This window comes from Phalacrocorax carbo, chromosome 1 (assembly GCF_963921805.1).
Source record: "Phalacrocorax carbo chromosome 1, bPhaCar2.1, whole genome shotgun sequence".
NCBI classification, from domain to species: Eukaryota; Metazoa; Chordata; class Aves; order Suliformes; family Phalacrocoracidae; genus Phalacrocorax; species Phalacrocorax carbo.
In genome coordinates, this window is record NC_087513.1 from 14,564,212 (window position 1) to 14,591,381 (window position 27,170).

Sequence of the window (27,170 nt, forward strand, 5' to 3'; positions counted from 1 at the left end):
TTTCTACTCTTTGGCATCGAATGGGTCAATTCATGTTGTTTTTATTAATGTGCATCTCACAGTGACCTGCAAAGACTCTTTACTACTAGGAGGCAGGAAAGACCCCTGGCGCTTTGACACCAGCTCAGAGCTAGCACTGGCTCCCTGCCACACCCCACCACACTTCCGAGCCATGGGGAATTGGCATGGAGAAAGGTGCAGGTTCAGCATTGCTGCCTGACAGCAATTCTCAGCTGCCCAAACAACTCACTGCACCACAGTCAACCACCTATCAGTTCCAATGACCCCCTAGGCATTGTAACTAAGTATTATTATTTTAACTGAAATTGCAATTATTAACAAAAAAAAAAAAAAGCAAAAGCAGTTCCATGCATGGGCTAGATCCAGCCCTTCGGATATACAGATACCTCCTCATGGGCACAGCTCAGAGTGCCCACATTCTCACTAAAGGGAGCCGATCAACTGGTTCTCCACACCCTGCTCCACTTCCTTCACCTCTCCTCCCCTCTCACACTATCCCTTCCACCCACAGAGAAGCATGCTTGGCTCTCAGATGAGGTACAGCAGGAAGCCTGCTCACCTCTTCCCAGGAATATGTGGTGGATAAGGGCTCCTGCGAGGCAATGCAGCTGGCTAGAAGGCTGGGTTTGGCCCACAGACCAAATACTGCCTTGCTATATCTTACTCAAAAAACAAAAGTCTTGTCAGAAGCATCTATATCTGTGTAATTTTGTACAATATAAGGTCATAGCAATTTCAGACTGCCCTTTTCTCACTGGCATACCTAGAGCATCACCTTTCCTCCTGCAAACAAACATATTTGATCTGATTCAGACAATGGCTACCTCAAACATTTTTTAAACAAATATTTAAAACCAAAAAAATGGCAAAAAATTTATTCATTTCAGCAAAAACAATTAAATCTGACAAAGATATATATGGAATATCAAAATGTTTGTTTTGAAAGAAGACTATCCAATGCCATTCCTACTAATTAACAGAGTATTCAGAGATTTGGAAATCTGCTCTGGAACTGGGACAGGTGGAATAGCTTAATCAGCCTTTCTTTTTGCCAAATTCCTAGGCCTGCGTGCATGTCTTCTCTGCTCAGTGACATACAGCAACACAGGTTCAGGAAGGACTCGCAGATCTAGGATGTGCATAGCCCTGCTCTGCTCAGGGTGTGGTTAAAGGTCATGGAGTTTTACAGACACATTTTCAGCATATTTTTTCCGAGTGTGTGTGGACAGTTCTCCCAATCTCTACTTATATAGCTTTTTCTTCTGCTAAGCTGTCATGCATTTCGGGGAAATGAAAATGAGCTGGATGGTGATGAACTATTAACTTAAGGGTCTTATTGTATCAGGATATTGGGATCGGGATATTTTCAGGATTTATTGGTCATTTCCAGAGCAGTGAATAACATGCATTAGGTACCATTCCCGGGTCCTAAACCCAGCTGCTCAGTGAGGCTGGCACAGACCTTTCCTCCTTGCCCCATCCCATGCTATGCCAGGCTGCATGCTTAGAGCTTGGCAGCACAAATAAGCTCAGGTGTAGTCCCCACGTCCTGCAGACCAAACGACGCTGACCATCTGGACTGCGATCTTCAGCCACCAAGTGAAGAGCAGCTGCAACTACTGTGAGACAGCAATTCTCTAACTGGACTCTTCTCAAAGGTGAGAAGCATCACTGGGTTAACACATCATGACTGTGTACATCACCGCTCTAGTGTCTGTAATGTCCTATACTGTTTTTGTCCAGTTGTGGAAAAATTCCAGAGGCAAGTGGTTTGGTCTCGATGTTATTTTTATGTAACCAAAGAACTGCAGAGACATGAACTGCTGAGGTTGTCTCCCTTCTCAACCTCAGGCTTTGAGCTTGTGCATTCAATCTTGGACCAGGGCAATCAGAGAAAACTAAAAAACTTGGCAGATGTTGTACTCTGAACACAACGATTTCTGGTCAAATACACAAGACATAAGAAGTGTCCTCTGAAAGATGAGATAACTTTTCTTTTCTATAGGAGTAGAGATCCAAGAAGCATTACTGAAGTAAGATTTAATCTTTCTCCCCAATTAGCTATGAAGTCTTAAGGTTCACAGACCTTTAACAGCTCTCAGACCATAGCACTGCTTCATGTGTTTCAGCAATCTCAACCACCAGTGCAACATCCTAACTATGCTCAATTGCAAGGCTGTGCTCACACTCAGAGCTGTCACTGGAAATATTGAAATGCAGTCAGAAATTTATCCTGTTCAACACCCTTCTACACAGTCCAACACAGATAAATATGTTCCAGTGGATCCAATTAATCTCCTAAGGGTTGCTTGGCCTTGCTAACAGCGTCTTTCTTGTCTTTTGCTCTCTTCTTTGGAACCAAAACACACCAATTCAGTGGCTTATCTCTCAGCTTGCTTCCTATCTCAGTAGCCAGTTCCAGCTGCGTCTGCAACGAGCCATGTGCTTTCAAATGAGTAGCAACTGCTCCTGAGCGCAGCAAGAAACGTAATGAAATTCCTGGTCCAAGCAAAAGCAGACTGGGAGAGGAGGAGAAATCGCTTCCCAAGCTGGGCACAGGGAAGTTCCTGCAAGTTCTTATTGAGAACACGCTGTCCAAATCCACCAAACTGAAGTGAAGGCATCGGTGCATAATTACCATTAATGCTTGCATTGTCCACTCCAGTGATTGAATCCATCACAGAATCTAATCCGGACCCAGACGACAGTCTTCATGGTAGTACTTTTCTTTGTTTCAGCTGTCTTTTTACCTTATTAATCTAAGCAGCTATTAATCTGAGCACTTTTACCAGCAAAACTCCTGGATTTGTAATTTTTGCTATTTATTTTAGTAGGCCTCAAGTACTACCAAAGTAAACATTCTACAGAAAAAAATATACTTTCTTTGCAACGTGATAAGCATCCAACAAGAGCATGTACCAGGTATAATGAGCAATTCTAAAAGTCACCTCCTGAGCAAATGTTGGGCAAGAACTTGCTGAACCACATCTAACTATGTGAGCAACAGCAACATTTATTCTAAATTACCAACAGACTGTATCTTAATGCCTGTCTTTACTAACAGAGTAACCGACTAAGGCAACAAAATGGTATTTAATGAGAATTCCCTTAAAAGGTTTGGGGTGGCTGAAGGGATGGGTGGGATGGGAAGTTCTAATGTGCTAGGACGATAATGGTAACCTAATTAGGCTAGGGACCATTCTCTGGCCTCGACAGCAAATTACACAGCAGAGTTTGCATTCACCTGGGCAATCTCTCTCCTCCTAGGAGAGTGGTGTCATCCCTGAGGTTTACTGGAAACAGTCTCAGGTCCATACATAAGGGTACAACCCTTGAAGATAATGCCTGGGAGATTCCACAAGCCAAAGCCAAGCAAGGGGATTGTTGTAAAAACTAAGGCGTGCAAGATCATGGGCTCATGTTTGTACCCTTGTTTGCTTCATTCACTACCCTGATGAGCCACAGGGCCTTCAAGGAGAAGGTTTCACCAGCTAAGCAACACCTGCTGGGGCGATCCAGAAGTAAGTACTTAGAGAAAAAGTAAACACTTAAAGAAAGACTGTTTCTACTTTTTATACCAGAAATAAGTATGTATTTTTTTCCTCTTCTTTCAGTTCTGACTGCCAGCTGGATGAGCTATCTCAGACTGGCACTGCCCTTCCACCCAAGAAATAAGCAATACCCAATCATTCTGGGTGGTGAAAGGTGGTGAGCAAGAAAGGGTAAATACAGAAAATAACCCCAGTAAATGGAAGAAATTTAGAAAGCTAATTTTTGTTTTCTTTTTGTTTTTATTAATATTTCATTCCCTTGGTCGAATAAAAATACTTATCTTTATGGCACAATTTAGGAAAAGACTTACAGTTTTGTAGATACTAATCAAAACTAAGTTAGACAACAAATAACATCCAGAAATGTGACTGTTCATTGGCATTGTCAGGGAAACTCGTAAGGAAAAGCACTGAAGGAAGCCAGTGAAGAAGTTAACACAAATTTCAAGAAAGATTTTTAAGGCCAGTTTATCTGAAATACTAATTGACAAAGGACATGAGGATATGAATTGAAACCTGTATGGCACAAACAGGCTTGGATGGCAGAGTAAAGGTCTCATCATCTTTGATGCAAGCTATCCCTGTAGCACTGTCAGGTTTTCTCCAACATTATTTGGCACACCAATGCCTTTGGCTGTGATAGAGAAATCTCCTAAAAGATTCCCCCACTGTCTATGAATGCTTGCAGCCTGAAAGCATTAACAATATTGGGAATCCTGTGAAGACATACCACCCCTTGCTGCTGTCATTCTGCCATTATACCGGCTAAGTTATCTGACTGCTGTGAAATGTTGCTTGAAACAGAGTTGACTGATGTGGTTACATTTAAAATGTGATGTAATGTCATTAGCACAATGATTCTCGCCTTTCTACTTTTACAGAATAGTGTGTTTGTGATAAACTGAGAGTAGACATATGCTAAATGTTTTAAAGAAAATATTGGAAGTTGTGACATTTTATATAATGTTCCAATCCTGAAAAGCATAAAAACTTTGTCCAAAAAAATTGTTCTTGGCGTTATAATGCTACGACAGGGTCTATGCTGAATCTGATGTAAATCTTGACCCAATTTATAATTTTACTTTTGACATAACATGAAATTTGCATTGCAAAATGTGTTCAAATCATATTTGGCAAGATTGATCCTGAAAATTTGAGAAAAACTGGAGCAAACCCCTTAAAAATGAAATTTGAGTAAAAGAGTGCACTAAAAACTAACTAGATACACTAAAACTGTCTGAAATTACTACAGGGTTCCATGAATAATAAAAGCCCTGCGTCACTCATATCCTTAATCCAGTGTGGCTACACCACAGCCCTTCACTTTCCCTTAACATGGTGGAAGTGGCTACACATAGCTAAATGTCAGCTGGGAACAGACAGATGAACATTTCACTTGTCCCTAAAACAGAAGACAACCTTGGAGGAATGTCAGGTTGGTGAATCCTCACTCGTGTCTCGTATAAGGCTTGATCTTGAAAAGGATTTCTGTCTAGAAACACTAAGCGATCGCTGTGCTTAGCTCACTCATCTTACATGTAACCATAGTTAAAAAAGAAAAAAAAAGAAGAAAAAAGAAAAAAAGAGGTTTACTTGCTAAAGTTTAGATGCCATTTGTGCATGTTTCAGAAGGACCAAGCAGTGTTTAGGCTTGGCCAGCTGAGAAGTAACTGCGCCTATGGCACATCCTTGGTTTGCTTTCACACCGTCACATGAGTGGGCTGGATTTTAAAATCCAGAGGTAGGACTGACGACACAACAAATGTGAACTGATCACAGAAAATTACTTCATTAAATACACACGACATTATTTGATTCTAAAATCTCACAGAAAAACTTTGTAGTTTAAATGGTCTTAATGGAGTAAAAAAAGTCAATATGCAGGTACTACGGTAGATTAGTGGGAGTATTTATTTCAAAAAAGATTAATCTGAAGCCATTCATATCGGGTTCTGTGGGAAAAGGATCAGGCCATAACCAACCTCTTACTGCCCTCAGTATTCTACACCTGTTTCCTGTGCAATTGCCAAAATCATTACCAGCATAATAAATGAACCTCGACATCAAAACTGCCTTTTTTTTGTGAATGAAAAATAGGATGGAAACAGAAAGTCATTTGCTGTTCTGTTTCTCACGGCTTGGAAACATAGAAAGCAAGAATCCAACTGATTTCCAGATGCTGAACAACTCTGCATTTGAAGGAACTTTGTGCACAGAGATCTTGTAGGGCTCCTTAGAGTTTTTCCCAAGGTTGTACGATCTTGCTGGATTCTCATATATTAAAACAGGATCTTAATGAAAAAGAGACTCTTAAGGAGCAGCCACTACCTGAATGCATGCTGCAACAGAGATGTGACATTCACCGTCAGAAAAAGTGGGAAAGCATAGTTTTTTGTGATGGTTTGTGATGAAGCGAGTAGTGGTAGCCAAAGCGCACCAAGATAAACAAGCAGGTAGATTTCAAAATATCCAACAGAGAGACTTAAATTTGTTTCAAAAATATTGTACTGTTTTGTTAAAAGGAAGCTGTTTCACATTTTCTGTTGCATGATCTTTGACATGACAGTATAAACTGTCATTTGGTTTTGGTCATGGCAGAGAAGTTGTGTTGCTCTACAAAGCCCTGACGGGACAGAGATAAAGTAAAAACAAAGTGAAAAAAAGCCCAATTCTAGAAGCAGATGGAGTGGCCTAAACACCCATGTGTGTTCATAGTTTGGTTAGATGTTACTGTGTTCCACATACAAGAGTAATAATAACATTAAACCACAGGAAATCAGACTAACCTTAACTGTGGCTCCGGGAAAGAAAAGCCAGTTGCCAGTATCCACAGGATCAAGATTATCCTCTAACACAACTTTTCTGTGAGCAGCATTTATGATCAGGATGTTGTCCAATGCCCAACAGGCTTCATACACATCACCAGCATGAACATAATCCTGTTTCCACTGAAAATGCACGTTCTCCCCTTTAGCATCCTCGGGAAGGTACAAGATGTGGATGATTGTGCTGACATTGGAAGGGGCACTGAAAAACAATGATGTGGAGTTAGACCAAAATTAAGCCATAGCTGGAAACACTTTCCCCTCATTTAACACATTTACTAGGTGTGACACAGTTGTGCTGATGCCCCTTGCATGCCGATAAATATTCTATGGAGATCAGAAAATACCTGCCCCGAGGCAGAGTCCCACTGTGCCAGGCGGTGCACATACAGGCTGAACAGACAGCCTTGCTTCAAAGAAAGTGCAAGCTAAGGCAATAAATAACAGATCAATGCGGATGTTTTGAGAGCAGGAAGAAAGAGCAGGGCAACATTCATACTCTATACTGGTCACAGATCCTAGGTGACTGGGCTTTGTCAGGTATTTTGCAGGTATGGCCAAAAGGAAATGTTAAGAATGCACTTTACAAAAAAAGGTGTCCCACAATGTGATTTTTGCATAAGCTTTCACCAAAAGAAACTCCTGACTTCTGGTGCCTCACTCCCTCATAGATCTGGATAGAGCAGAATGGCCAGAGGGAAAAGCTGGGAAGTTTCTCTGACAAACATATCCTTCCAATCCCACCCCCATGCTGTCAGGATAATTCTGTGGATGCGGAGGGCCAGGCTGCCTTTCTTCCCATGTTCTGCTTCAAGAACAATACAGAAGAAATGGCCCATTTTTCCTCTCTCTTGCTGCTGAAAATGGAAAATATGAGGAGGAGAGGCAGACCTGGAGTGTTAATATTAGGCAATGATCAGGGCCTTGAGCTCTGCTTCCCAGAGCTGTTCTCAGAGCTGTGACAGGGCTGAGGTTCACCCTGAGCCCTGGGTGAACATCCTTACATTGCTACTAGCAATGAAAGGATTGAGCTCTGTGTGCAAGGAAGGGGTGCTTAGAATTATTATTTTTGTTTTATTAATCATCCAGCAAGGGAATTAGCTACATTAAAACCTCAGGCTGCAAGGAGGTACAAAATTGGGATTTGCAAGATGTCAGGTATTCAACCTTGCCGCTGCCTTAGTAATGATGCTTTGGTGGGTTAATAGTTCGTCAGAGACAATCCAGAGCTTTTAGGGAAAAAAGGCATGAATAGTTTGCTTCTATGGGAGAATATAGAGGACCTTCTTTATGTAAAGCAAAATATTAGTGTGTAGTGAAATGTTGAAAAAGCAATTGTATTTGGCCCATATTCACACCCAGAACCTGCATCCACAAATCACCCTGCACTTACTAAATGTTATGTCTTTCACAGTCCAGTGCAATGCTGCTCTGAGATGTTGGCCTCGCTTCTCCCTGAGCCCACACAGAGCACCTGGCTTCCCCAGGAGTTCAAACCTGAAATCCCACTGATGCAACACCCACCGACAGAACACCTCCCCTTCACAGCTGCCCTCCGGTCCCCCCTCTCCCCCTTCTCCCACTGTTCCCTGAAGCTGCACATAGCACAGTGAAAGCTGCTGAAGCACATTGAAATAAACGCTCTAAGTCATATGGTTCACAGGAGAAACGAGCATCCTTTCATAATTCACCCTCTCTGCTTTGTACCACATTGCTCTAACCACCTGTTTTCTATTGCTGGCTCCAGCAAGGTTAAAGCAGCACAGACAAACTGTATATGCATTAACTTCAACAAAATTTGGGTTTCAAGGGCTTGTGTTTGTACCATCACAACTCTTGAGTTTAGTGTCTTGTGGAGCTATGAAGGTAACTGAACTAGGCATACAATTTCGCATCAATGGGAGAGAGAAAAAATGGTATCGTATGGTTACTGTGAGGCAACTCCAGTGGTTGCAGTGAAGTTACCCTTGCTTTATATTTTTCTGAGAAAAGAATTAGCACTATTTGATTTACTAAAATTGTTCATAATTGGTGCCTTTGTCAATGAAATTGTAATCCCACTCCCACAAGGAGCGGGAGGATAAGATACTGAAATCCACAGCCCTGCAGCTAGAGTTTTGCTTACTTATCAGAAATTAAGTGGCCTTTTGCTCTGCAAATTGTCTCAATGGAGTGAAGATAGGCTCACGCAAATCACCCATATGCCAGAGACACTAAGGTAATGCAGGAAGGCAGACTGAGACACTATGAGGACACCACAAATAAATAACATTTTTTTTCTTCCCCAGTTGTACTTCTATAACTCGGTACACATGCCAATGAACAAAATATCTTTCCCAATATTATTTAATAAAATGTTGGTCTGCTCTGTTAGAAAAATCCGTTCCCAATACTGATTCTGCCTTGAGGTGTGCATATTGCAATAAAAGATTTCAAAATCCCCAGTCATAATATTTCATGCTTTCATATAAACCAGTTTGCTTAAAAAAAACCCATAATTCACCATAATGTTGTTACTATAAGAGTATTAAGGGCCAAGTGTTCATATCAAACTATAAACTATATTTATTGAACCTTTTTATCCTACTAAAGTAGAAACTTGTAACAATATAAATTATGGCTTTTGCTGACATTAGAGGAGGTGCTAAAGTGCAAAAGTCATCAAAGTTTTGTTTTTTCAGGCACCTGAACCTGTTGGTTATTGGAGTTGTATTTTAACTCTTAAGTAATTTTCTTCCTTACTTCCCAAATAATCAGTAGATGAAACTGTAATTTGCCAAAACCAGAGGCAGTTCTGCATTTAGCTTTAGTGACCATAATTTCACCCCTCATCTTTTAACCTGTATGAAGAAGTGAGAACTGAAAAGTTAACAATTAAAACAAGTTTTAAAAAGCTAGGTTTAAACACCACCTGCTCAGTCAGAAGCCATGAAAATTATTAAAAAGCTGTAACAAACCTAATTTTCTCCAGCTGAGTCCAATCTGCAGAGCTGTTCTTACTGTAGGACACAGTGATCTTGGGATCTGAGTAACTGAAGCGGCATGAACCCGATCCTGGGAAAAGCAATAAAATGAGAAGTGTTACGACACAATGAAGCAATAAATGATCCTCCAATAACCGCAGTTGCTGACTGTGCCTTTGTCACATCATCCCTTCTCCTGATTTTAAAATGCTTTGATTGATGATGAAATTTTCTGTGATCTGTTGCTGAAGGTAAACACAATATAATGCATGCTTTATGAGTCAGAAATAAAGTAGAAATGATAAATCACAGCAGTGCTGTGTAATCTCTGCAAATTTCCCAAGGGAGGCCAAGTAAATTACTTAACATGCCCCACTGCAGGAAAAAAAACCAACCACCATATAATGTTTAAACAAAACCTTCTTATTAGAGAACAATCCACATAACAGAATTGATAGGGAAAGAGTAAAAGACTTTTTCATATTAGTATGCAGAGAAAAAAAATCCAGAACTAAAAAACCAGCAAGTGATAGGAAAATGTATATGGAATTACTTGAACCAAGAGCAAATATACTTTAGGAATTTAAAAGAAGAAAGATATTACAAAATTAGTTATTTTAAGGACACCTGAAGAGAATTAAATCAAGAAATCATCCAGTATACTCACTAGACCCTATAATTAATAATAAACATTTGATGCTGATCTGGGAATCTCCGAACACTTTACAAAAATGAACTAATTGAGCCTTATGGCACCCTGCAAGGTAGGGTAATATATTTACTTTTGATTTATAGAAGGGTGCCTTCTGGGTGTTATCACAAAAGATTAGATGAACTTAACAATTAATAAAGGAGACAGTCAAAATAACAAAAACCAGGGCTCAAAAATTCAACCTAGAAAACATGATAAACAACCTTAGTGATAATTAAATACACTAAAAATACTATTTTTCCTCAGACACCAGCTAATTCACCCATCTAAGAGAAGTGAACACCCAGTGAAACAGAAAAATCCTAACCTATGTTCCAAAGATCAAAATTTCTACTTCATAATTAGGTTGAAATATGAGATTCGAAGCAGCAGACATCAGTTACCTTCCATATTTAAGGGAAGCAGCTCTCAATTAAACAGCACCTCTGCTGGCATCAGGATACTACTGAGTACCGCAGCTTTGCTCAGAGTAGGAGTCTGTATTATGTGTGTAAGGAGTAAAATGTTATGTTTATGTGTGCTTCAGATATGTTCAGTCACGCTAATAACTGTGTATATACATATATGTGTGTGTGTGTGCGTGTGTAAATATATATATATAGATGTGGAAACTGCTGACTATAAAATACTATCATTTTCCAATTCAGGGTACTTATTTTTGTAATGAAATAAATGGCCTGATTAAAAAGGTGTTAACCACTTGTACAAGAGAACAGCTTACACATTTTAATGGGAACATATGTCATTAAGTACACTGCTGCAGCCGCAGCTCCCCTGAGGCAGCTCATGTTCACAGCTCTCAGCTCTACAGAACTGTTTTTCTACCCTGAGATACACATCACATACCTCTGCAGGGGGAAAACCACCCCAAAACATGGGATGAAATCCTGTCTCTATAATTTTGCCTGATACATCCGCTAGCATCCTGGAAATGACCCACAAAGTTGTTTTGTTGTATCTTTTACTAATATTAAATTGTAAATAGAGGAACAGATACTTCTGAGCCACTCCAGCTGCGTGCGGCACGTTCAGCTGGTCTGACATGTATTCTTTGCTGTAACGAGGCACAGAGTAATTAATACTGCAAAGGCAGCAGACTTTTGAATTACCAGCCACGTACCCCAAATGACTACAAAGCAACTGTCTGGTTGTATTTTACTGACAAGGCATTTTATTTCTATCGTATTAAAACCCAATGATGTCAGAAAAAGCCTTTATGTTTCATTTTTGCCCATCTGCTGAGATGGTCTACTTCACCGAGTGACATCTGCTGTCAGTTCTTACTTCTCTGGCATTTAGGAGTTCCAACCCTTAATCACACTTGTTCATTTTATTTCAGGGGAATTTGGTTCAAAAATCAGTGAACTTCAGCCAGTTTAACCGCTTTGGCTGGCCAGAGGCTGTGAGGCAGAACAGCAACATACTGAGTTTTCTGTTAGACAGAAATTAAAGGAACATAAACAGTAAAAACAACCAGCAATATAGACTTTATAACACATGCCATTTTGGTTAGTGTTACCATCAACTTTTGGTACAGTACTTTTAAGCAAAACCAAGTCCAAATATTCTGCTAAAACATTGGAGAAGACGATATTTTCTGCCCATACTGTAAAGACGATAGGAAATGAGTGTTCCCTGCCAGTACAATCAATATGAAAAATGTTGTCTGTTGAATTTGAACACCCTCAAACCATGCAATGAAGATCAAAGTTATTGCTTAAAAGAAATGGAGCCACAAAAAGGGCTTTGCAAAGTAGAAATGGTATTTCACTTGTGTTATTGGAAAGAGAGTGGTGGAGACAGAATGAAAAGGGGAGAGACAAGTGCCGGGTTTTAGTATTATTTTAATAAGCAGGACAGGTTGTATTAAGACTTATTTTGGGAAAGTCCTCAAGGTCAGCGTAAGTAGCAGTTACTGGCTGTGATGAGAAATGTGGTTTTGTGTTCTTGACTCAAAATCATAAGATAAATTATAAACTTGCTAAGTATCTAAGTCTGTAAAAATTGAATCGACAAAAAAGACGAAAGAATGAAATTCAACCACTTGAAAAATTCATCAAAAAGGTCCAGGCATTATTCTTTGCCGTTTGAATAACCTTTTTTAGATATACAAGAAGCACATGGATCTGGTGCTTGTCTTTCACGAAACCAATATTCATCCTAGCTTACATTAAGAGTTTCTTCCCAAGAAAAGGGAGGAAGGTCAACATACAACTGCACTCCAGGACAGGGTTACTGAGATGGTATTGAAAGCCACTGGCTTTCAATACAATCTTCAGTATTACTTTCAATATTATTTTTACTTAATACTATTGCTATTACTCCATATTACTATTATTTCAGTAATCCTAAACTAGGATTATTTAAAACAGAAACCAGCAGTTTGGGTGTTTGTCTCTACCTTGACCAGCAAAGCTATACTCTGACTTTGCAAAAAAATTAGATGATCAAAATTCAAGCAGTAGCCCAGGAGGAGCTGAGGGCAGATTCAGCCTGGGAAAGGAGGTGTCCTTCACCCTGCTTCCAGAGATGGTAATAAACAGCTCGGAGCAGAGCAGCAGGGCCAGGATGTCATGCTGTAAATCTTCATACCCTCCCATCCTCCAAAGAAAAAGTGTACAAGGTGACATAAAAACCTTTTGAATGAGATTAGAATAGGCTTGTTTTATATCAAGAGTGCCCAGGCTTTGAATTAGCTGTGAAAATGGGTAATAAAACATGCCCAATGATTACCATAAAGAAGTCTACATTAGTAGGTTACTGCATTAGAGAAAAATGCTCTTTCTTCCTTAAGCTGAGTATGTCACAGCAAACCTGATGCCTTGGTGAGGTTACTACTAGCTAAATCTGACTAAGAGTTAGGATTATACTTTCAATATTAAGGGCTTGCATGTGTAATTATCTATTTGGGCAGGGGAGGGGGAGAAGGTGGACAAAACCACCCCCCAAGCAAGAATAGCCTAATATTTTTCTCTTCATATATATAGTCAAGCTTGTCCTTGGGTTTCAGGAACAAATTATTTTTCTCCTTTGGAGTAATTTTACTCCTTCTCATAGACTTCTAGCTAGAAGTTCACAGACTTCTAAAATTTTGGAAAAAAAGCTGAAGTAGAGGCAACCTTCACGGGCTTAATTTTAAATTATACATTTGAAGCTCAAACAGCAATTTGATCTGTTATCAAAAACAATGAGCACCTTATGTTATAAAACCCAGCTATTTTCATATACTGACTGTTCTGGAACATTAATTTATTTGGTTTCTGCTTTACGTGCTTGGATTTTGCCCCAAGGCAAATTTCAATAAAATAAAATTTGTTCCAAGTTGAATCCAGACACCAGTGCTAATAGGGGAGGGTTCTGACTTGCAATGTGTGGGAATGCTAAACAGCTCTGACTGCTGCTTTGTTAATTCTACTTAAACTGAATGGGAATAATAGAAAAAGGAAACAAAATTACATTTCTCAATTTTTTTGCTGCTTGTTTTGGAGGATCGATAACCCATAGCCAGGACCTGACCAGCACTGACCAGCCGCAACATGACCAGCTGAGATGGTCATGACTTTTTTACCATTTTTTGTAAGTCTCATTAAGCTGATCTTGGTTTCTTTAAATGTCATCTAAAATACTAATGAATATTTTACACCTGATTTTTTAAAATATCGTGTAGGCAGAAGTACTAAGAGCACAGTATTTCAGGAGAGATGTTATGAAGGCACTTCATTTCAGGTATTTGTATCCAGGTATTCAGTTATTTGTATCCAGGCTGACAATGGCAGGCAAAATTAATTCTCACTATGGCTTTGCCTCCAACTGTGTCAGATTTACAGAAACCCAAGTCATATGGCTGTTGGTGTCCAAGATTTCTTAACAACATTGATTAGAAGCTGGTGTTTTGCTGAGATAAAACTGGGTGCCATCTGCAAGGGAAGCAATATTTTGCTCCTTATAGACTGTGACGTCCTCCGCCTCTTGACAACCTCTTGATAGTTCCTGCAAGTGCTTCCGTGGATAAGCAGATGAGATATCTAATGCTGGCTTTAAGAAGAATGAGCCTAATGTGGAACTGTGCAAGAAAAATTCACATTAAAAAATTGTAGAAGGGTTTGAATTGCACCCTGACTGTGGCCTGAAAAACAAAGGGAGCTGAAAAGAATTGTGTTTATCTAATGCTAGAAGATTGCTTTGATTTGTTTCGCTAATGTGATGAATAATGGTTAGGGTTTGCTAAGGATTATGATTTGCTGGTATCATTTGAATTAAGCCAAACTGGACAGTATAAATTACTAGTGGACAAATTTGGCTGGCTTGCTAATAGTTTTTTTCCAAAGTAATGAACTATACGGTCTGGTATAATGAACGCTCTGCAGATCCTAGTTTTTTTAGGTGTATGTTTATAATGGCTTTTAATCAAGAATCAGATGATTTTAACCATGTTAAAACATGGAATAGTTTGTGCTGGATATGCCAGAAGCACTGGTACAAAAATGTGATGCTCACTGTTCCTCCCATTCTGCCTCTGAAAACTTCCTCAAGAGAAGATCACAAAAGCATTTTAATTTTTCCTTGAAGCCCCAACTTTGAATTTAGTTACAAGTATGATTTTTAATTATGACACATTTTAGATCTTTAGACTTTTTTTTTAGTTTGTCTTTGTTTATAGAGCAAGGTCAGAGTATAAATAAGTATTTTAAGTGTAAAAAATCTTCAAATTCAAAAATATAAGAATTGTATTCTATTTTGTAATTTCAGTCTACCTTTTTATTGGAAGGATTAAGTATTTTTATTGCTGGCTGCGTTTTTCTCCCTTGTCAGAAGAGCATTTTGGGTATCTACACCCCTGTATATGTTCTGACAAACAATCTGAAATAAATACCTGACACTAGAAGACAAAAATGTCATTGGTATTTGCCTTTGGTAAAAATCAGTTCAACCCCAGTTTTAGTGAGAATTATGAATTTTGAAATGCAAAGTCTCAACTGTTTATTTTCAGCAGGTTTCAGAGAGCAGATAACTTTTTTCCACTGGCAGCTTTATGCTGTTCCATTTTGGAAATACTGGGAAGTTATGTGTAAATAAAAATAAAGAGTTGTCCAGCATGCTAAAATCCTCCATCATAAAACTGTAAAAGATGAGAAGAATAATTAGTAAATACATTTGATAAAAATTAATCAGAAGGTCTTCAGAATTGAAGTTCTAAAAATTAATTGGAGGTCAGTCCACAAGTGGACAGGGCCCTGAGCGAGCTGCCCCTGCCCAGAGGGTGGTCCTGGTTGGAGCATGGCAGGGAGCACTGGCTGAACAGGTCACCTCCCGTGGTCACTTCTCACCCACCTCCTTCTGGGAATCCCAATATCAGTGAACTACTTTTTATGAATTAATGCAGCTAATTTCCTTTAGATGGGAAGTAAATTCTGAGGAAATACTTATCTGACTTAACTTCCTCTCAGTCTTTTTATATTCAAAGATATGATGGGCTTCCTGCACCCACACAAATTTGTTCTTTTCTAAGAACAAGATCAGGTCACAATTCATATTTCTTTTTGTGCTGAAAACATTAAAGAGAGAAAAATATGCCAGGCAGAAAACTGTATTTCCCTTATGCCGTTTCCAATTTATTCTGATGTAAATATGCTCAGCTATTTATAGTATATCTTTCTGAGATATAGCCAGCAGGTGTGTGCTTCGGTAATGTGTCTGTTGCCAAATAAACAATTAAATGATGCTTCTAAATTTAACCACATTCTTAAGTGCGCCTTGTTGAGGGAGAAGGGAGTGACACCCAGTAATTACAGCTACTGAAACAATAATATCATTAACACCCCAGAAATACTCTTAGAGTGGTTCTTGAATGTCTGACCAAGTAGTATGCCCTGTGCTCAGTAAGCGTTTTCTACTTGTATACTCATATTGTACGCTTCAACGTTATTGCCATTAATGCTTAATTCAGATTATGTGAAGATCCTCTGAGTGAGAAGGTGACCTTAAAATGAAGCTGGGTAAGATTTAAATTATAACATTTTAAACTTAAAGTAGTTCAGTAGTACAGTAATCTGTATTGATAAGTAGACAGAGATATTTTGTTTGCTCTGTTTAGCAGCCTGGGTCAGATGTGAAGGTCAGTAATCAAGAAAATGAACACCATAAGGTGCTGATAAGGGTATCAAAATACTGCAGGAAGGTAAATGATGTTTTACTTAGATCGCTACAGCCAGTCCATTCTAGAGAGGCAATACAGAAAACACACACTGGTCCCAAGAACTGCTGTGTAAAAGGGGATATCTTGAATATGAAGATTTGAAAGTAGTCTCCTTGCCTGCTTTAGTGAAATTCCCATCACCAAGAAAATCTGGGAAATATCTTTTCTGAAGCCAAGACCTGAGCTGAGGTGTCCCTCATTTCTGAAACCACCCTATAAAACTGATTGCCTGCCTTTAACTTTATATGTGGGTAGATAATAATTGATTTGGCAAAAGCTTTTGTTTGTAATTTCTGATGGACTTGTCTATTTTTATCTGCTTTTGCTTTCATGGAAACTCCCTCCCTCCCCAACTGGAGGGAGACCCAGGAGTGTTTTGCTGAGCTGGGGGCTTCTCTGTTTCCCCCCTGCCCTGGGAAATACAGATGCTTTGTTGTCTGAGTTAATTCAAAAATGGACAATTTTAATCATACAAAAGTGTTATCCTCATACAATGATATGAGCAGGATTAAGATGAAAGTCAGTCTGTAATCCAGCATTTATTATTTGCAGCAAGCAATTCAGTAATGGCCTGCGTTCGACTGTGAGGCGGTGGCTCAGCCACCTGCCCTGGCTCTGAATCCTGAGGCTCTCTTTATCTTTTCTGCTTTTCTCTGTATAGTAAATCTGTAACGCTCACATTTTAATTCCTAACTATGGCAAAGAAGCCCTGGTATGGAAGTAATAAAGACAGTATTTCATTGTAACCTTGGGCTAGCCAAAACAACACAAATCATTTCGCCCCAAGGCCATTAAAATGTCTTTCAAATACAGCATTAACTTTAAACCCTGGTTTCAATCTAGGCATTATCTGGGCAATTCCTCTTGTATAACTCAGCAAAATCAATAAACACCACCTAACATTTCCACATGCTATGTGAAGTGTGCTAGATGATGTTACTTACCTGTCTTATTCTTTCACATTAGATATAATATATAACCTATGCATCTACACAAAGGACTTCTCTGCCAGGAAGGTGAAACTAGTAGATTTGATGTCAGGCAACAGCCATTTGGGTGGACAGTCAAAAATGTTAATATTGTTTTGTCAGGGGGAAAATGGGAAATGAAGCAAGTAGAAGAAATGCAGAATGGTGAATTACACCAATTTTGGCATTTAATCATATAAAATTCTCAAGCTTTTCCCAAATGTATAGGAAATAAATTTGGACAAAACAGCTTGGGGGTTCAGATACACTCAGTGCTCTGTTCTCGTTGCTTAGAATGGACTGGATATGCATATAGCAACAATCAAGCTTCATTTCATAATCTTAATTTCTTATGGATATTATTGCTTTAAATTACCTTTTGTAAAAACTGGTTTTATGCGATTTTTAAGCTCAGTTCAGGCAGGGTTCTAACACAATTTTATTAGCCAGTTTCCTGGCAATAAAATCCTTCAGAACCTCATGCCAGCCCAAAAGTGCTCCACATTTGCCTAATGCAAGACAGTATCTGTCCTGTGGCCACCAGGCCGCCAGAACTGGCCAGCCTCTTCTCTGTTGGTACCAATAGCAACACAACTTTATGGATGTGCCACGCCCTCACAGCAAACCTGGTGCTTCCTGGAAGGCATCTGAGCCAGAGAAATCTGGGTGACTGAAGGAAATCATCCATGCAGGACACTAAAGTGAAGGAGGTAGCTCAACAAGCCCAAAACATTTGATACCACTGTTTCTTCCATGAGTGGTTTTGTGTTCAGCTAACAAGATAGTGAGGGACTTAAAAGATCAAATACTCTTCCATGCTGAATTCAGAAGAGGCTTATTTTTCACTTTGGTGTTTCTCTAGAGACACATGAGTGAATTTCCATAGCAATTCTGAAGGGAATTGCTCATCTCTGTCCTGTTCTGCTGCGGGCAAGCCCAGTGATACCTCATGAAATGGCTGTTATAGTATTTGTCAGTCATCTGATAGATTCTGCTAATTGTAAAACTGACTAAACAAAATTGGAGATTAAGAGAAAATGATCAGCAATGGTTCCTCTCAGCCAAAGCTATGGCCGAGTTGGATGTGTGAATTTCTATCAAGTGGTCTGAATCCAGAGGATAAATAGACGGCTGTCTATAGAACAGCTGCCACCAGAACTGAATTAAAGCATGATAAAAACATAAATGATAAGTGTCTTCAGACAGTTGCATGGGGCCAAATGCAGTCATTGTTGTTCATGCAGCTGAGACAAGTGCAGCTGGGATGTTCCTGGTGGGAAGGAGAAGGAATGCTGTCCCATGCAGATGCTCTGCAGAACCCTCCAGATGCTGCTGTAGAGGACGGCCCAGAAAGACTGCTGTTTCCTCCACAGAAATACATGGAGGTCAGTGAATCAGGTGCACTATTTATAAAATTAGGTAATTTTTGTAAGATATTTTTTGTCCATCACGGACTTTGCTGAGGTTAATAGGGAAGTAAATATATTTTCTGAAGCATAGAAACTTGGCAGGTAAGGACTAACCCAAAGGGCACATTCAACAATTCTGATTAACACCACCACCACCATAACAATCTGTAGTTTGAATATGCATCAGGAAAAAAAGAAATATTTCAATTATCTACACAACCAATTGCATTTTGTAATTTAATTCTGTAAGACACACTGGTAACAAAGTCAAGTTGCCACTAGAAAAATGAAGGGAAAAACTTAAGCCTGAAAAATATACTTTTTTTTTGCTAAAAGTGGTAAACACTACCTATGCTTTGTCTTCAACAAACATCAGAGACCCTTAGACCACACATTTGCTGAGTAAAACAGCTCTCATGAAAACCCTAGTGACCTTGGTAGTTCAGGAAGAGTAATAGAGGCTGCTGGATTAATGATTCACTAACCTGATGTCTTAGGATGAGGCACAGCATGACATGAAAACCCTTTTGGAACCATTATGTTAAAGAACTGCATCCATATCAATGACCCATATGTTAATCAAGAGGAATCAATAACATATTTTAAATAATTTTCTCCATTACACTTACAGAGGACTGTGGAGTCAGCCAGCATTAAGAAAAGACTGTAAATAAACTAAGACACAAGGAAGCTGGTATGTGCATTGCACATGCACCTCACCTATTAAAAACAATGACACTATAAATATGAAGTCATCACAGGTAATACAATTACTCTTCAGTTAAGTACAGCTGATCGTCTGATAGATTTAGAAAGCTCAAGAAAGTGAAGTGAAGATAGGGGTGATTACTCAGTCAGAAAACAAAGTTGTAAGAGTGGAAAGTGTGTTGAACAAGGTTGGAGAAATTATTAGTTTTGTCACTGGTTTTAATGATTATATGATAAGATTGTAAATTAAATATTTATGCATGTAAAAGCAGAAAGTTTAGCATACTTCTTTTTGGGGAAGATAGAATATAGGGACAAAGGGGGTACCACTGAAAGAAGATCACCTGAGTAATGACTCTGCACCCTGAATTAGTGGGGGTTTGTTCTTAATGAAAAGCCCTGAACAGTTGAATACCAATAATAATCTTTTTTCAATAATACTTCAACCGTATTAAAAACAATGGGTACGCACATTTACCCTTGCTATAGGGTTCCATTAGAAAGATATTAAAGGAGATTGATAAACTGCAGGTAAGTATTTTTTGTGATTGTAATAAATTAGTTTTATCCATATGGGCCCCTGTAGGTTTTATCCCTGTTAAATATTGTAAGGTAAATCATCATTAAACTTGGTCGTCTGATGGATGTTTAGACAAATAAGCTGGAAAAAAATGGAAGGGGCAATAGCAACACATGGCAGAGAAGTGAGTAAGCAATGCAAAGAAGCTACCCAGAAGCAGCAGGAGAAAAGGGTCATTCCTACTCTATGAGTAAGGTCCAAATGCTTCTGGTTCCAGACCAATGTGTAGGTCATAACATTAATGACCCATCTTTTGCATAATACCTACCGGGATTTTCCTGACAGGACAGACAGAATCCATCTGGCAAAATCAGAAAGCACTCTCCCAGATTAATACCCACTACTAAAACCCCACACTGAAAACAGTGGTTTTAGTGAAGATTGATGTGCTAGATCATGTTTGCCTCATGCCAAGTCTGCTTTCTAGCAATAGCAGGGACTAACCATATGATCCAGCAAAAATACCTAAGGAATTTCCAGTGTCAAGACTGTTAGTTGCCTGGGCACTGAACATCACCTTTGCTCAGGCATCCTGCATCTTCCAAGTCTTTCATGTTTACAGTGAATAATGCTCTAAGAGAGAGACACCTTCTTTGCCAGCTGAGTAGTACTCTCAGTGCCCACCAGAACTTTAGGGACAGAGTTTTATTATTTTATTTATTGCAGGCAGAGTTATTCTGCATCATACTGATGTTTCATTTGCCAGGGTGAACATACACTCCAACTTTTCAAAGGATGACATGGTCTTGCCACTTTAAATCTGAAGTATAAAAATTGTGGCAAGTCCTAGACAACAGGTAGCTGTCACAGACTTTATATCCTTTTCTTCGCACCAGCAATTCTGGCATGATCACCACTAAGATAACAGAAAGGCTTTTTAGAAGACTGCATTAAACATAAAACAAAAGAAAGATTTCAGTTAACTTTTCTTGATATGGCAAAGGCATGGGCACTGATGGATTTCAAGTTTTACCTCACATTTCTTCCTTTCTAAATAAGATTTTACATACTTCTACAATTTCCTTTTTATATTAGCTGTATCTTAAGTTCACTGTAGTACTTTGTAGGATAACTAAATGATGCTTATATAAAAGTAGCAATTCCATCACAAGATCGCAATGAATAAGAAAGCAAATCACTTGTGTCAAAATGTGCTGTCCTGTGTATCAGACAGCAGTGCGCAGAACCGATAACAGTGAGCTGAAGAGAGGTTTCATTCTTAGGCATTCATGTAATTTTTTTTCTTTTAGTACCATATTAAGTGGCACCCTTTGCATTTCATTTCAAATTCTCTTTTGCATGAAGTCAAAGCCTATAATACATGTATGAAATGACCATAACTCAGCTAAAATCAATTAGGAAAAGATGGTTTATGATTAAACCAAATTGAAAATATTGCAAATCACATATTTGCCTAGAAAGGTAGTTTTGAGGTTGACTGAAAGTAGGGGTTAATCCTACTTTCTAAATCAAAGTAAAATCAGATTTGGGAACCCAACTTTCCCAAAAGTTCTTTATTATGGCTTTGTGGAAGGGAGAGTCCAAGCCCAAGCTTTTTCTCCAAATAAAGCAAAAAAACCCAACCTTTTGGACCTTTGGCTAGTTCTTTGTTTGCAAGACGGATGGCTTGATCTTTAAAAAAATGGAGCAGAAGTGACAAATCTTAGGAATATTTGAAGACATGTTCCCTCTCAGAAGACATTTTTTAACCTAAAAGAAAGCTTTTCCCCCCAAAATCAATTTTGGTTCTATATAAAATAGTAGGGGGTTTAGATTTTTGTTTAGAAAATGAGGGGGGGGGAAGAGAATTGCTAATTTGCTGTAGTAATCACAGAGGATCTTTGTGATAATGGCATAGAAGTTGAAGGGAAAGCAATTTTAAAGTAGTATCCGGCCTATCAAGCATTTTGTATTTATCCAGTACGTGATACTCTCAAAGTCATCCTGCTCTCAGAGGAGTGTTGAAGAATTTTACACAACAAAGGTGAAGAGTGGGAGCTTTCCTTGTCAAGTTATTCCTATTTTCAAATATTGTTTAACAGCTGAAAGTGATCTAGCAATATTAAGATGTAAGGAGAGAGCTATGGAACAAAGTTTTTCAAGGTAATGTAGTATTTTCCATTACCCATTTTCCCGTTGTGACATACACCGCTCCGAGGAGCACCTGCCCTGGAGGCCAGGCTGAGTGTTGGTGCCGATCACAGTGCCTTCGGCTTCATCTTGGTGTTTGATTCAGAGGCACTGTGGAGGAAGGAGGGATGGAAAGAGCCTGCCAATGCTGAACGCCCCACACAGAGCATGCACAACCCACCTACACCACAGCCATGGGAGCATATGCTTGAAGAGAACACCCAAGGACCAACACATAAGCAGAACTGCTTGCACACCTCATGCCTTGGTATTGCTCCCTTAAAGCCTTTCCTCTTCTCTTTATGGGGTTTCATGGGTCTCTTTCTTCCTGTGCTTAGCTCAGTTGCTAATCTCTCAGTACTGTGAGTCACCTCCCATCACAGTGGCCTATGCAAATGACAGATCATGTTCATCCCTGGAGAAGTTCAGGGATCTAGCTAAGGGGAAAAGCTTGAGCTTTGGAGTGAGAAACAGAATATTTCAGCTAATGAATCAGAATAACACTGTGTGGCAGCTGAGTCCGGAGGCTTTTGTGCAATATCCTGCAATCCCAAGCTATTGAATTATATGTTCTGGCCTGAGAGAGCCCAAAGGCATTGCTTTAAATATCTCAATTAACAATCCCACTGAACATTATAAAAACTGCTAGACTTTGTCTTTCACATGTCAGTGTTTGGTCTTGGAGAAATGTAGTCATGGATGATTAAGACATCTGAAGTAAATGACATTTGCTGGACACCTGGGCAGAGTGCATGAATGTAAACATCACCCCAGCCCTGGATCAAAAGGCAATGCCCCCAGCTCCAGGTGGCTCCGAGTGAATGCTGCATGGCAGGCAAGCTGCTCTCACTCAGAAAGGATACTGCCCATTAATGTTGTCCTATGTGCTGAATATGCCTTACTAATTACCTCTTTTCCTAATTAAGCCTTATCGTAAGTGCTCCTTTTCAACCCTGTTGCCCTTTAAAGGGCAAGACTACCAAATAGCTGGTACATGAAGGAAACTACACAGAATATCAACTAATGAAAAATTCTTTAGGTTGTTACCCTTCCTGACTGCACAGTTTAAAAGGATCTGGGATTTATGGTGAAATCAGGACCATTTTTTTGGTTCATTTCACAATCCTCATCTACTTACATACCTGCAAATACAAAATTCCATCTGATAATCAGTGGTGAGAGAAATCAAAGGATATGTACTTTAATGGGGCCAAAGCTAGGTGATGAATTTAATATAAAGATATCCCCAAAAGATTACAGCTTAAGCTATTCCGCGGTCAATAGAAAGCCTTAAACATTCTTTAAAAGAAGTCAATTCCCTTGGATGAATCTCTAAATAGGGTTATGATTAAATCAGACATTTGGGAATAAGGTGGAAACTGGCAAATGCCTAGTTTAGATTTATGATTCGAAAGCCAAGTAATGCTGAGCTCAGCAGCAGTCCCCCGGCTCACACCGGTTTTTATCAGTCACAAAACCAATCTGCACTGTATTTCAAGCCTAACATAGGCACATGGGGAAATGTGATACATTTTGAACTTCAGGCTGCAATTTGATTTACTCAGATGTTCATCCACCTTTCTCGTTCTGGTTCCTACTGGTACAGGTTAAGGTATTCTCACTGTCATATAGAGTATTTCCTACTCAGCCTGTTCTTACCCTTTTTTTTTTTTTATTTGACCTTCCCCAGACGATAGGAATAAAGGTTACTAGTGAAATCTGAAGTCTAATTCTGAAACTTCTGGGAGCCTGCACCCTTCTTCACTTCACCTGCAGCAGACACCAGCCACCGACCTATGACAGCAAATGTTTACCTACCAATACCTTCAGGTTATATGGCCGTTAACCACTCGGTCACTGTGAGAATAATCTGTAGATTATTGTAAATTTTTCTGAGAAACAAAATTCCTCCATTGTCACAGACTTGCAGCATTATAGAAGTCACCTATCCTCGGGCACAGCCAAGGGTGGGAGGGCTTCTGTAGGTGAGCAACATGTCCTAGCAGATCAAGTGAGCTGTCCCCCTTTTGCTGGCTGAACGAAATTGCAGGGTAGCTCCAGGCTGGTTTTCTTTGGAGGTGGCCAATACATACGCAATAATTCAGTTTAGGGCTGGATACATTTTGCTGGCTTTTTAAAAACAGTAATTCAAAATAAAAGGATAAATACTGATCCTTAGAACTATAAACATTGCAGTCAATTGCAGGATGACAGATGATGACCTCAGATAGTCAAATGGACAACTTCAGGTAAAAATAAATTTAAATTACATATTTCTGAGCCTTCTAGGGTTTTGGTTCCTGATCCATTAAAAAAACCAAGCTGCTTGCCAAGCTACCTGATAGCTTTTATTTCCAGCTGAGATTTCCAGAGTTTAATCGCACCTCTGCTGAGATACTTTTGGAGAATTACTTTTTTAAAAATAGGAATACGATTTAGAAACACATATCCAGAGGTCCGCAGAGGAAACAGGCTACATTTCCTGTTTGCTGTTTTTATTGAACCATTTGTATCATAGAATGATTTTTCCTTCATATTTTGAACACTGAGATATGAGTTAACAAATTAAGTGTGTTCCCAATACGCCCTCAGCCCCAGCTACAACTTCTGCCATAACTTATAGCCACAACAACACAGTGAAAATGTGCAATAACTTACAACAGGTATTGTAAGTAACACAGAGTACAACCACACTGTTGATAATAGAAACTAAATAGCATTTAGTTTTAGTCTGCCCTATCTATTCTGTTTGTACAGATGTGTTAAAAACAGCACTACCTGGCTGTAACTTGGAGTATATCAAGGGTTTAGAATGTTTAAAAAGTTCATTTTTTAGAAAAACTAATCACACTTCAGAGAAAGAGCAAGAGATTATAATGTTATCCATCAGGTTATAAAATAAGTGGAAAAAACCAAAACCCAAACATGACTACACCTCCCATCATCAGAGTATCCACTGGAGTCACTCCTTTCCAAAGTTTAGATTCGGAGCTCTAGATAAGGAGATGAATAAATGTGCTGCAGTTTTTAATATATTTTTTTAATCCCTCATGTGGAGTGGGACATCGACCAGAAAGCTAAACCTGAACTCAAGGGCTGCTTTCCTTTGCAGCAATGACTTTTTACACTTTCTCAGGTGAAAGAGTGAGCTAAACTTACCAAGGGAAAATTGAAGGACAGATGCAGTAGTTGTGTTAAGGCCAGTGGTGGTCTACAGGAAGAAAAGCAAAGAGATTGTATTAGATCAGCAAAACAATACATTCATCACTTGTTTTTCTTTGAAAGCATGGAAACTGTCTGGATACCTACATCTCTAGTGGATAAAATTATTAATCACCAACCCTTTCAGGTTGATCGATCACAGACATTTCTGTTATGTCATTTTGATTATTGGTATCACCTCTTATGCCAAAGCTGGATTTTTTTTTCTTTTTCTGTATTAAAGTCTGCAAACTGAGCACATTTATATGAAACACTGGCACTTGACCAGTGTTTAGGAGATTGAAAAAGTGAACCCTGTGGTCTATGGTCAGCTTAGTATAAATCTGTACATACAGAATGGTTTTCACTTACTTCTCCCAGCACAGAACAAGAACCAAACTGATGATAAATAAATAATAACAATAATTAAAATGAAAATAATAAAATAAAATATTAGGAGGGAATAACAGCAAATTTTAAAAACCCTCGGTGATACTGCATAATATTTACAACAAAATTTTGTAGTAATAGCTACACAATTTTGACATCCAGCTAAGACCTAGAAACAGGCAGAAAACACTGAGGAGCTTGCTCTGTATTCAGCACACCACCCTCTTTTGATGCCTTCCTTTCTCCCTTCTTTCAATGCCCCCATATCTCAGTAGGTCAAATTAGGACTATTTTCCTGAAAATGCTGTAAGAGAAAAGAGCGTTGTGAAGGACATCTATTTATTTTCAATTCATTTTGAAAGTTAGATCAAAGAATACTGCTACATAACAAGCAAGGCAGAAGCACTGCCTAAAAACACTACCTGATCTAGCTATTTTGTCAAAGATCTGAAAAACCATTGCACCGGTTTAGCAAGCACAAAGACCAAGCAGTGGGTCACCCCAGAAAGAGGAGACTCAAAGCTGGGTTCATTCACTTTAGCAAAAGACCCAACAAAGATATAATTTATCATTATAAGCAGATTTTAGAGGCTACATTGAAGAAGGAGAAATGTACAAGCTGAAAGACAATGGCAACGTTAGATCAAAAGAGAAAATGTTAAAAGGTATGACCTGGCCATACAGTAAGTTTACACAATCATAAAAGTAATCTAATCAGAAGAACAGGGACAGCAAACACAAAGAAATTCATCTGATATTGTTGCCAGTGATGCTTGCATCCTAGATTTCAAGACCTTGGAATTGTCCTCCCACATCAGACCCTATGCACCAATAATTCATCTAATTTCACATGAGAGCAGTAACAGACTCTTCCATTGGGTGTGCTCCTTGTGATCTGCATCCATACACCATGTCATATTGTAGATATGCCACAGAGAAGTCAAACTTCTGAGCAAATTCAGCCCCAGAAGTAAGGTCCTAGGGCTACTAGGCTTTGGCTTCCAGAGCCCAGCTGGGAATCTGCAGGGAGGCAGCTCCAAGTGGGGCACCTGGAGGACTTGAATGATCCTCCTGCTTTGCTTGTATGAGTGATGTAGAGGAAACCAAATGGTATAAGAATGGAAAAAAGTGAAATGAAAAAAAGCAAAATATAGATAAACATTTGAGCTCATGGACACTAAACTGTCATTTTCTAAAAAAGCCAGTACCCAAGTAAAGCTTAGACTCAATGACTTGGAAGATACTGCATTCTTTCAAGCAGCCATTAATTATGGCAGCATTACAAAGGCAATTTTATTAGGATTTTAAAATGATAAACAGTACAACTTCTGCATAATTTCCCCGAGTAACATGGTAAAAGCAGAGATTCTTGTTATCAGGTATTCTTGTGCTTTTTAATTATCTGCTATGCAGATAAACATGAAAACTGGTGAGAGAGATCTCTTTCATGTCCCTTATTGCCCTGTGCACCACTGCATGACACTGAACAAAAGCGAGTCCTAAATGCAGATGTTTT

General features: G+C 39.0%; 1 protein-coding gene across 2 annotated transcripts in view; it reads right to left on the reverse strand.

The window, feature by feature from the left end:
• The window catches only part of RELN (reelin), a 297,184-nt gene that overhangs the window by 127,352 nt on the left and 142,662 nt on the right, over positions 1-27,170 (reverse strand). For both annotated transcript variants that reach the window (XM_064444494.1, XM_064444504.1), the window contains exons 8-10: positions 25,223-25,274; positions 9,355-9,451; positions 6,359-6,599 (exon numbers count right to left, since the gene is read on the reverse strand). In XM_064444494.1, coding sequence (XP_064300564.1) covers positions 6,359-6,599; positions 9,355-9,451; positions 25,223-25,274 — 390 coding nt within the window. The remainder of the gene's footprint in view (positions 1-6,358; positions 6,600-9,354; positions 9,452-25,222; positions 25,275-27,170) is intronic.